Source organism: Lontra canadensis, unplaced genomic scaffold, assembly GCF_010015895.1.
Source record: "Lontra canadensis isolate GAN:19392208 unplaced genomic scaffold, GSC_riverotter_1.0 scaffold2, whole genome shotgun sequence".
Classification (NCBI taxonomy): Eukaryota; Metazoa; Chordata; class Mammalia; order Carnivora; family Mustelidae; genus Lontra; species Lontra canadensis.
The window spans coordinates 46662376-46674845 of NW_022630996.1; the positions used below are offsets into that span (position 1 = coordinate 46662376).

A 12470-nucleotide genomic window follows, 5' to 3' on the forward strand; every position below is an offset into this window, starting at 1 on the left:
TTATTTATTAATTATATATATATGAAAGGAGAAAGGTTAACTGTTGCCTATCAGAATGTAGAGTTTCCATTTTACAATGTGCAGATTCCAGTTTTACTGAAGGAGCAATTTAAAATACATAAAAGGACGGGTGCAGTGTTGTCCCTCACTTTTCAAAAGTGTATTTCAAAATTTTGTGATGTTTGTACTTCTCATGCTTGTTCTGTATATGTTGGGCTTGTGATATAGTTTATTAGTGGTTTCTCCAAATGTTTTACTTTTCTCAAAGTTAATGCCATAAACCCTGCCAATATGGAAATATATAGAATTCTGTAGTTCATCATTAAATTTCAAAACCCCAGTTTTAAAACAATTTCATTACTTGAGGCAGTATTTATTTTAGAATATTTGGAAAGTAACTTAAAAGGAATAGAAGCCTGAGTATAGTTAAGCAAACCTGAACCACTTTTGATCACTCTACGTTAGCCAACACTTTATTCAATGCATAGGTTATTACTTTTTTCAGTTACATTTGTAAATCTGTCTTCATTTCTGCATGATACAGCTGTCAAGATCTTTTTTTATTTTAACCAAAGAAAGGAATGATGCATCAGCAAGTGGGTTGCAAATGGAACAAAAGAGTTATGATAAACACCCTGAAAATAAAGATAGCAGGGATGATTCAGCAATGAGAGACAATCTATGTAGATACCAGTGCCTAATCTTCCCATACACTCTGTGTGTGTGTGTGTGTGTGTGTGTGTGTGTGTGTGTGGTGTGCGCAGGGGAAGACTGAAGGGTTGTGGGGAAAATGTGCTGTTGCTGGAGCAGTTGTATTTCTAACTCTTCGAAACTGTAATTGGGTTGTGTACAAGAACTTTTCAGAGTGTGGGTGGGCAGAAAAATCCAGCCTTACATCAGAATGTTAACCAAAGAGGAACCATGTACCTTTGTATTTTTGTAGTATAAGGAGGAGACAAATGGCAAGTTGTTTCCTATGTGAATAGCTCAAAAGTACCTTACCATTTCCAATTCCATCTTAGTGGAATAACGGATTAGCTGAGTGTTGGCTGTGGAATCAGACTTTCTGGGTGGAATCTCTCACTTCATTGGTGTTTAACCTTGGGGAGGTTCCTTAATTACTCTATGCCTCACTTTGCTTGCTTAGTAAAATTTGAATAATAATAGAATGTATCCTAATGTCAGTAAGCTAATACCTATAAGGCTCAACCACAGTGCCTGACAGATTCATTGAATGTGAACTTCTTTTTAGTGGTTCTAGCTTACTTTATATTATTGATCTGTTATTGTTACTACTACTACTAACAGGAGCATTCCATTTTATAATGGACGATATTTACCTTCTCTCTGTTATTTTGGAGGTCTTCTCCTTTTTCTGTACTTGGGAATCCTGCTGACCTTGCTGTTATTCTTGATGACTCCACTCTTGCTCTTGCCTTCCTTTGGTGGCCTTGTACAAACCATCTGGAGAGCAAAGCCTTTTCTTTTTGGCTAATATGTCACTTATTAACCCTTCTTTTCTTAGGGCACTTAGCTTCGGAAATCTGGGACTAAAGGAATTTATGAAGTTAATGTAGGCAAAGGTTTAATTCTTCCTGAACTAGGGCTGTGGAACTAGGAATTTAATTGGAATTTATACCTCTTTTTGTAGGTTTTCTGAGGATATGATGATGGATATTTTTCCCTTCCATTCCTAAGCTGATGGCTAAGAGCATATTATATTTTTTTATCATTTGAGTGTTTTCAAATATTTTTTTCCTCTTTCTTTAGTTTTTTTTCTCACTTCTTTTTTTTTTTCATTTTTGCTTCACAATTATCCAGAATGTTTTGGTAATCTAACAACTTCAGTCCTTTTCTGGGAATCTTATCTTGACTTTGAAATGGTCAGAAAATATTTTAGCTGTGTATTATATTACTGTGATATAGTAAAGTTGATCAAACAGAATACCTCCATTCGATAACAAACTTTGCTTGGGTTATAAAGAATAGCATTCCATTATTTATACCTACAAAAACACAGATCAGTTTATTGGACTATTCTTTCCCTCAGTCTAATAATGTAACAGTAACTGCATTCATTATAATTTTTTTTTACATCTAATTGTCTAACTTTTGCTTTTCTGAAATTTCATTAAACTTCTTTAAATAGATCTTCAAGCAGTTAAAAAGAAAAACATTTTAGTATGATTAAACTGAACCTTGATAACTGAGTATATGTCATTAAGAAAACATGCCCAACAAATTCAGTTACATTGGTGATGCTTTTCAGCATATTTCCACATACATTATAATCAAAGATACTATGCTTTGTCCAAGAAGTCTCTTTAAAGTTTTTGTTTTGTTTTTTTGTTTTTTGCTTAGAATTCTAGTATTTCTGCAATTTTGCCTGTGTAAAAAGCATCAAAATCCACAATACTTAGACATGTAAGTAAACACCGAAGAAAAAACAGATCTCATAACTTGGGCTGAATTCAGTGTTCTTCCAGTGGTGTGGATGTATAGAGTATTTTTAGGGTGTGGCTAGTTAATTTTACTAGACCGTGTAACTCCTGCCCTAACTTTGGTTGGATCCTCACAATGACCCATTGTACTCCTGTGAACAATGACTGCATACTCCATTCAGCTAGCCATCTTCCCAAATTAATAGTAGACAAAAGTCCTTGGGGCTGTGGTTGAGGCTGTAGGCTGCTCTATAGAGTTAGATAAGTGTATGAATCCTGGAGTCCAAGACTCAACAAGTTATTTATTTTCTTTAAACTTCAGTTTTCGTCTCTTTGAAGAGAGATAATATTAATAATAAATGCCATTATCATGTTGATATGAGGACTAATGAGATAATTAGTGCTTGTCCCATACCTATGTGAAAGTTTTCAAAAAATATTAGCTCATTAGAAGAGTAGTTTAGGGGCGCCTGGGTGGCTCAGTGGGTTAAAGCCTCTGCCTTCAGCTCAGGTCATGATCCCAAGATCCTGGGATCGAGCCCTGCATCAGGCTCTCTGCTCGGCAGGGAGCCTGCTTCCTCCCCTCTCTCTGCCTGCTTCTCTGCCTACTTGTGATCTCTGTATGACAAATAAATAAATAAATAAATAAAATAAAATAAAATAAAATAAAATAAAAAGTAGTAGTTTAGAATGACTTTAGGAAAATTCAGAAGTGCACCGGGGCAGAAGTGTGTGAAAGCTCATATATTGGTAGTATGAAGGATGCTGTTTTTATTTGCTAGCACTTAATGTTATTTAGTGGAAAGAGAATAAGGTTAAGAAAGTAGAACTTAGCATAAACTTCTATTTAATAAATCTAGTCTTAGGGTCAGAGGAAATAGCAGCAATAGCAGAATGCAGTAGCAAAAGAGAGGAGGACAAACACATTGAAATCCTGGACTAGCAGAGTAAAAGTAGCATGTTGTGATAGAAAAAGCACAGTGCTTGGAGGCCAGATATGTGAGTTTCTGCTCTCTCATCAACATATAATGATGATGATGTTGGACTGGATGTTTTCAGGGTCTTCTTTGAGCTGATCATGTAAATCTGAAAAATTGTCTTACTTGTGGAATAAATGTTTAAATAAATAGCCTCCCAAAGGTGACCACATCCTCATTCCTGTAACCTGTGAATGTCACAGTGGCTTACCTTACATGTCAAAAGGCTACCTACATGTCTGCAGATGCGATTAAGAATCTTGAGATGGGAACATTATCCTGGACTTTCTATGTGAGCCCAACAAAATCACAAGGGGCTTATAAGAGAGGAAGGTCAGAGATAGATGTGACAAAGGAAGCCAGAGATCAGAGAGATGTAGGCAAAAGAACATGGGAAGGTTCTAGAAGTTGGAAAAGAACAAGCAACAGATTTGTCCCCAGAGCCTACAGAGACTGATTTTAGATTTCTGACTGCAGAACTGTAAGATAGTAAATCTGTGTTGTTTTAACAATAAGTTTATGGTAGTTTGTTATAGCAGCAATAGGAAACAAGCAATAGAAAAGTAATACAAGCTTTATCAGTGTGGTTTTGCTAAAACAAGGTAAATTGTATTACTTGAGGTACTATGTAGAGGTATTTTGGTGAACTATGCCATAAATATATATATGTGATTACAGCTTTTAGATGAGCTTGTTGTTTTATTTAATTTTGAAATAATTTGTTTTGTTCTTTTAAAGATTTAATTCATTTGAGAGAGAGTGCACAGATGGGGGTGGGGAGGGACAGAGGGAGAGGGTGAAGCAGGCTCTCCGCTGAGCAGGGAGCTGGATATGGGGCTGGATCCTAAAACTCCGGGATCATGACCTCAGCTAAAGGCACACACTTAACTGACTGAGCCACCCAGGTGCCGCAATAATTTGGTTCTTGAGTGTAAAATTCCAAATTCCTGTTCCTTGTGGCCCAGATTTCCCACAAGACTTTTATCTATGTTACAATACATTCCCTAGTCTTGAGGACTTCCTGGTCTTAGGAAAACACTGATTTCTGCTAGCCATGATTCATAGCCTAACTTACTCAGACTGCCCTCAGTCCAAACCTGCCCAAGCATCCTTGCCCTCTGCTTGTCTTTTACCTTTGGGTTTGGATGCAGTTACAAGAGACAGGATGAAGCACTAGTTTTGAAAGGGGTGGGGGGAGTACCTATAAATACCTGGCCTAGAAAGTCCTAAATGCAGTGAAGGCAGCTGACCAGAGGGCAGGAGCCATCAGAGTCATCCTCTAAATGTTAGTACGTTACAGTAGCCCTGAGCCCTCACATTTTATCCTTTGTATCACCCTTCCTTCCTAGGAGAGCTAGCCGTTCAGTGAGTCTTAAAAAAAAAAATGGAAAGTGGGGACACCTGGGTGGCTTGGTCGTTAAGCATCTGCTTTCAGCTCAGGTCATGATCCTAGGGTCCTGGGATCAAGTCCTGCATCGGGCTCCCTGCTTGGCGGGAGACCTGCTTCTCCCTCTCCTACTCCCTATGCTTGTGTTTCCTCTCTCACTGTGTCTCTCTCTGTCAAATAAATAAATAAAATCTTTAAAAAAAAAAAATGGAAGGTGAAGGTACCCATGGTGAAGTTACCCATGGAATACAAACAAGTTAGCAAGGGTAAGGTATGGTACAGATGTTAGTGAAAAGAAAAAACACCGTGTCACATCTGTTCCATAACTAACCCAACCGATCTACTTTATATTTTGCATTTCCTCACAATAAGCTGTAGTGTGCTTTTATGTTAAGTCAATTTAGTTTTATGTTAAGTCAAATTAGGTCATAGCTAATAAGCTGGTTTTTAGCTTACTGAATGTGTTAGTTTGTTTACACAGAATGCTTTGGATTTGACCTACTGTATGAAAGTATTTCCCATTAGTGTCTACCTAATTCTGAGCTCTTACTCCAAAAGGTTTGTGAGGTAGAATCATTGGTTGATTAGAAAGTTCACTCATAAGAACAAGTCAAGGGAAGAAACTTGGAGAACTGACAGTGAAAGAATGACGATAGAGGCATTGGGAGACAGTTTTCAAGCCTTCATTAATTTTTCTACCATTAATAATAATTACCAAATTATTTCAAAATTAAATAAATTAAAGCAACTCATGTACCATAATAAAAGACCAAAATTAATTAAAGTTAACTAAATTAAAATTGTCATATGAATGGAAATAAAATATCTTTATGGACTTATACTAGCTTAAAGTAGAAGTAAACTATCTAGCGGGTCACCAATGCCTGAAAATACTCATAACAAGATGGCATGATGTGGTTGGTGAAGCAAAAACAATTTGCAGCCCACCAGGTCATCTTTTCAGTAAATGTGTGGGCCTCATTTTAGTATCAGTTATGTACACCTGCTTTGATAGTCTTCAAAAACTGAATCACGTAGCATTTATTGTACCTAAGGCACTGTAAGAAGATAATGCATCTTAAATTTGCTGATTTGGTGCCCTGAATACTGTGGCATTCATTACTCAAAGCCCTTAAATCAAGTTGTGAACTATAAACCTAAACATATCATTATTTAATAATTAATTTATAAGAACTTTAATGAGTGATTTAAAATTTAGAATTATTTTTGAATCTGAAGTGCCTTTTCTTTTTTTTTTTTAAAGATAAAAGTCTCAATACCTAATTTGGCCTCTTTTTCAGATACAGAACACCTGCTTTAAGAAAAAATGCTAGCCATCATCTGAGCTTTTAGCAAAGCATAATCTCTTTGCTGGCAGAGAGTCCTGCTTGTATGTGGATGGCTGCTGACTGATCAGGCTGTGGTTGCTGAAGGTGGGGTGGCTGTGGCAATTTCTTAAAATAAGATAATAGTGATGTTTGCTGATTCAGTGGATTACCTTTTATGAACGATTTCTTTGTAGCACATGATGCTGTTTGATAGCATTTTACCCACAGAACTTCTTTCAAAATTGGAATCAATCCTCCCAAACCCTGATGCTTTATCTAAAGCAATACTTTATGCAAAATATTTTAAAACCTTTCTTGTCATTTCAACAATCTTTACAGCACCTTTACCAGGAGCGCTGGTACCTTCCAGTGCCTTTACCTTTCATCTCAAGAAACTATTTCCTTTTCTTATCCAATTGAATAAATTCCTCATCTATTCAAGTTTCATCCTAAGATTGCAGCAAATTCAGTCCCATCTTCAGGATCCACATCTAGTTCTAGTTCTCTTGCTGTTTCTACCACATCTGTAGTTATTTCCTCTACTTAAGTCTTGAAGCCCTCCACACCACCCATGAGGGCTGGAATCAACTTCTGCCAAATTCCTGTTCATGTTGATATTCTGACCTCTTCCCAGGTATCACAAATGTTCTTAATGGAATCTAGAATGGTGAGTTCTTTCCAGAAGATTTTCCATTCACTTCGCCCAGATTCATCAGAGGAATCACTATGTATGGCAGCTACAGCCTTATGAAATGTATTTCTTAAATAATTAGACTTGAAAGTTGAAATCACTCCTTGATCCATTGGGCTGCAGAGTAGACGCTATGTTAACAAACACAAAAACAATATTCATCTTATTGTACATCTCCACCAGAGCTCTTGGCTGACTAGGTGCATTGTCAGTGAGTGGTAATATTTTGAAAGAATTTTTTTTCCTGAGCAGTAGGTCTCAACAGTGGTCTTAAAATAGTCAGTAAACCATGTTTTAGACAGATGGTCTTGTCATCCAGGCTTTGCTATTCCACTTATGGAGCATAGGCAGAGTAGATTTAGCATAATTCTTATGGGCCCTAGGATTTTCATAATGGCAGATAGCACTAACTTCAACTTAAAGTCACCCATTAGCTTCATTAGCCTCTAACAAGAGGCAATCTGTGAAGCCAGCCTGTGAAGACAGGCACTGACTTCTCTCTAGCCATGAAAGTCCTACATGGTGTGTTCTCTCAATATAACACCATTTCATTTGCATTGAAAATCTGTTGTTTAGTAGATACTTTCATTAATTATCTGAGCTAGATCTTCTAGCTAGATAACTTGCTGCACATTCTTTATCAGCACAAGCTGTTTCACCTTGCCTTTTTTTTTTTTTTTGAGAGAGAGAGAGAGAGATAAGGAGAGAGCAGGGGAAGGGCAGAAGGACAAGGAGAGAGAGAATCTTAAGCATGGAGCCAGGTGCAGGGCTTGATGTCATGACCCTGAAATCATGGCCTGAGCCAAAATCAAGAGTCAGATGCTTAACTGACAGCCATCCAGACACCCCTCACCTTGGAATTTTATGTTATAGAGACGGCTTCTTTTCTTTAGTCTTATGAACCAATCTCTGCTAATTTCAAACTTCTTCTATAGCTTCGTTAGTCTTCGTGAATTGAAGAAAGTTAGGATCTTGCTCTGGATTAGTCTTTGGTTTAAGGGAATGTTGTAGCTGGTGTGATCTATTCAGAATACTAAAATTTACTCCATAAGTCTGTTTCACTTTTTCTTTTTTATCATCATTGGTGTGTTCATTGGAGTAGAACTTTTAATTGCCTTCAAGAACTTTTCCTTTGCATTCCCAGCTTGGCTAATTGGTTCAAGAGGCCTAGCTTTTGGCCTATCTTAGCTTTCGACAAGTGTTCTTCACTAAGCTTAATCATTTCTAGCTTTTGGTTTAGAGTGAGACATGGGTGACTCTTCCTTTCACTTGACCACTTATGCCCATTGTAGGGTTATTGGCCTAATTTCAATATTGTATCTCAGGGAATAGAGGGGATTGAGGAGACGGAAAGAGATGGGGGAATGGCCAGTAGGTGAGGCAGTTAGAACACACACACATCTATCAATAAATTCACCATCTTAATGCATGCAGTTTATGGTGATCCAAAACAATTACAATAGCAACATCGAAGATCACTGATCACAGATTATCATAACAAATATAATAGTAGTAATGAAAAAGTTTGAAATGTTTCAAGAGTTACAAAAATGTGATTCAGAGACAGGAAGTGAGCAAATGCTATTAAAAAATGGTACCAAGAGACTTGCCACAGGGGTGCCACAAATCTTCAGCTTGTAAAAAATGCAATATCGAGGGGTGCCTGGTTAGCTCAGTTGGTAGAGCATATGACTCTTGATCTCAGGGTTATGAGTTCAAGGCCCACACTAGGTGTGGAGCCTACTTTAAAAATTGAATTGTAATATTGAAGTGCAGTAAAGCAAAACTCTATAAAATGAAGTATGCCTGTATTTGCTAATCCAGGAGGGATTACAGAATTGAAGCCAGAGTTTCTCTTGTTCTAAAGCTTTTAAGCATATCCATATAGTACTGTGCTTTTCTTCCTGCCCACCCTACTCTGGAAATGGAAACCACTAAGATCTCTATATCCATGTATAATAGCAAAGTAGCCATGGCAGAAGACATCTCCAGGCATTTCTCTCCAAGAAAACATGCAAATGGCCAAGAGACACATGCAAAGATGCTCAACATCACTCAGCATCAGGGAAATACAAATTGAAACCACAATGAGATACCTAACCTCACACTGGTCAGAATGGCTAAAGTTAACAACTCAGGAAACAGCAGATGTTGGTGAGGATGTAGAGAAAGGGAAACCCTCTTACACTGTTGGTAGGAATGCAAACTGGTGCAGCCACTCTGGAAAACTGTAGGCAGGTTTCTCAAAGAGTTAAATATAGAGCTACCCTATGACCTAGCAACCATGCTACTAGGTATTTACCCAAAGGATACAAGCATAATGACTTGAAGGGGCACATGCAACCCAATGTTTATAGCAGCAATATCCACAATAGCCAAAATATGAAAGAGTATATATGTTCACTGACAGATGAATGGATAAAGAAGAGGTGGTCCTTGTACACACACACACACACACACACACACACACACAGGAATATTACTCAGCCATCAAAAAGAATGAAATCTTGCCATTTGCTATGATGTGGATGGAACTAGAGAGTGTTGGTAGAATATACTTTAGAGAGGCTGGCTGTGTCACTGTAAATGGAAGAAAATACAATTAAAAATAGAGATAATATCATTAGGTGAAATTACATCTTTAAGTAAGTGGAAAATATGACTCAGTTTATCAATATTGTTGTTTACACTGAAATTTTAGATAATATATTACATAAAGTACATGTAAAATGTAAACAAATTACTTGATTGAATAATAGAAGATGGCTTTTAAAATTTTTCACCAATAATAAAACCAGTTCTTATTTTAAGTAAGTGTTCATACACAAATATGCCTGTAATTTATTCTGCAAAACCTAAAGCTTGGAATAATGAGATCTTCAGGATGGATCATGTGTAGCATTTTACTTACTGATAAATTAGAAGATAACTATCTAATTCTGCCAGAAATTTTACATTGTAATCCTCTGTATCCCCCTAATAAAGGGATATAATAGAATTTTGGGAAACAGTGGATATTATATTAAAAGAAACATTGAGAGAGAGATTTTGGGAGAAAATCCTATGGTCTGAAGACTAGGATTTGCGCAAAGTGGTTTGATATGTGTTACAAAATGCTGGAGGCTCCAAGTTAAAATCATTCTGCCTACAATGTCAGCCCAACTAAATCTCTCTCTTTATTAAATCTTTCAATTTAGTTAATTGGATAATTTTTCTCTCTTGGAATATATTCCCAATTTTATAGCCAAAGTTTACAGGAATATAGATTCATTTTGTAGTAAACTTCTTCACAAACACATGGGTCAGAACATTTTTACAAAGGAGGGACGCAGGCATTATCTCACATGAGTTCAGCAAATTTTGTTTCCTTTAAAAAAATCTGAAGAGAAGAAGTGTATACAGAACATGTCTGTACTTGAATAGCATGATTCCAGGTATTGATACATGTAATAAAAGAGATCAAAGCATGCCAGATAATTACTAAGTACTTTCTTTGCATTACACAAAGATCAAAATATGCGCTAACTCCAACAGCATCACTGCACTGACTGTGCATTTACTAATTTAAAATACATATCTCGATTTCTCAGGAGTTCTTGATGAGTTCCCTTTTCCTTTATTTTCCCATTGTGCAGGACCACTATCAGATCAGCATTCTGTATTGTGGAGAGTCTGTGAGCAACCACTAGGCAAGTCCTCCCCTTTCTGGCATTATTGAGGGCATATTGAACCACCTGGAAGAGAAAAGGACCTGTGATTGCTAGCTTGACTTAGATGCAAATAAACTTACCCAAATCAAATTGATAAAAGTAACCTAATAACATTCTTTGTGTATTTGCTTATCCCCAAAGGCAACTGCTCTGCTTTGTGAAAAATTCACCATACTCAGTAGAAATCCAGAAAAAGTAGTTATAGATATATTTAGACTTCTAATTAGAAAAGCTTTTGTGATAATGAATAAAAATGAGATGGTTGTCTGTATGTAAGTAGGTGGTTCCAAACTCAGAGTCAGAAAGTAGTATTTCCACATCTAAGTAGAATGCCTAATTTTTTAATTTTTAATTTTTTATTGTTGTTTCTAGAATGCCTAATTTACTTCATTTCTTCTCATAGGATTTATTTATTTACTTTGGTAGAATTTAGCTTTAAAATTATCCTGGCTAAAGTCTCAGCTATGATGGGTTATAGTACAGAAGAAATGAGAGTGGAGGCTGAAAACCAGTATCTGTTGAATATATAAAAATATTCAATCAAATGATTGATATCTAATTTAAGTCCCTGCAATAACCCCATAAGATGGGGGATATTTTCATTTTTGTTATGAATAAACTGAGATTTGAAAAGTCCAGGTCATTTGACCAAGGTCGTAATGCCAGTAATCGATGAATCCTGGATTACAGCTCAGGTATGCCTGATTCCAAAAATCATGGTTTTTTCTTTTGTAACACACTGTCTACTTAGAAGTCAAGAATGATAATCATCTACAAAAGCAATTGTGTGATGGTTAACCACATAAGCTCTTAGATCAGACACACTCTATTAAAATTCAGAGAAGTTACTTAACTTTTCTAAGCCTTAGTGTGTTAACCTATAAAACACACATGGCTAATAAAATAAGCTAATTCATCAAGTTGTGAGGATTGAGATAATAGCATATGATGGACACTTAGTAAATTTTAAGTTATCATTCATTCAACCAATGTTCATTTAACAAGTAAGTGCTTACTATGTGCAAGAAACTACTAGAGTACAAGGACATAACAAAATTAAACATCTGAAGGAGCTTGCAGTGTAGGTCTATTGTCACATCTCTTTGCTTTCTTGTTTTGTTCTCAGAGCTGACTGTCTATAGAGGATGAAGTAACTAGCAGCCTCTGACATTGCAGTGTAGATTACTCTTTTGTTGATTTTTTTTTTTTAAGATTTTATTTATTTATTTGAAAGAGAGACAGTGAGAGAGAGCATGAGAGGGGAGAAGATCAGGGGGAGAAGCAGACTCCCCGTGGAGCTGGGAGCCCGATGTGGGACTCGATCCCGGGATTCCGGGATCATGACCCAAGCTGAAGGTAGTCGCCCAACCAACTGAGCCACCCAGGCAGCCCTAGATTATTCTTTTATGCATGCAGATTGTCTTGTTGATTTGTTTGGTATCATAAGAATAATAATAAAATGGATTTTTTTCCTTGGGCCTTTTCCTTGACTGGAGAAACATTTCAAGAATTGTGCCTATACTGATAAATTATTTCAAATGAGAAAACCTTTCTAGAACATAAGATGTCCTGTGCCCCAACTCCCTCCCACCTTCCCAACCAGCCTCTACTTTTTTTAAAGGCCAAAACTTTAATTAGAACGTGTGACCCTATGACTATAATTCTCTCAAGGTCTTTCTTGTCCCAAACTGACCTTGACTTCTTTCACAATACTCACTCTCTTATTTGATATAATATTCTGAGAAGAAATAAGAGAATGTTACCTTTTCACTCTCATTATCAAGGGCTGAAGTGGCCTCGTCCAACAGTAAAATTTTTGGTTTCCGGAGAAGAGCCCTTGCAATAGCCAGTCTTTGTTTCTGGCCTCCAGAAAGCAGTGTTCCTTTCAGTCCAACTTGTGTGTTGTATTTCTATTACAGGAACATGCAATTAAGAA

General features: G+C 36.7%; 1 protein-coding gene across 1 annotated transcript in view; it reads right to left on the reverse strand.

Moving 5' to 3' along the window:
* Window positions 1-10171: 10171 nt before the first annotated feature.
* Window positions 10172-12470, reverse strand: part of ABCB5 (ATP binding cassette subfamily B member 5) — a 137758-nt gene continuing 135459 nt past the window's right edge. The window contains exons 28-29 of the mRNA XM_032865778.1: window positions 12298-12444; window positions 10172-10558 (exon numbers count right to left, since the gene is read on the reverse strand). Coding sequence (XP_032721669.1) covers window positions 10361-10558; window positions 12298-12444 — 345 coding nt within the window. The 3' untranslated portion in view covers window positions 10172-10360. The remainder of the gene's footprint in view (window positions 10559-12297; window positions 12445-12470) is intronic.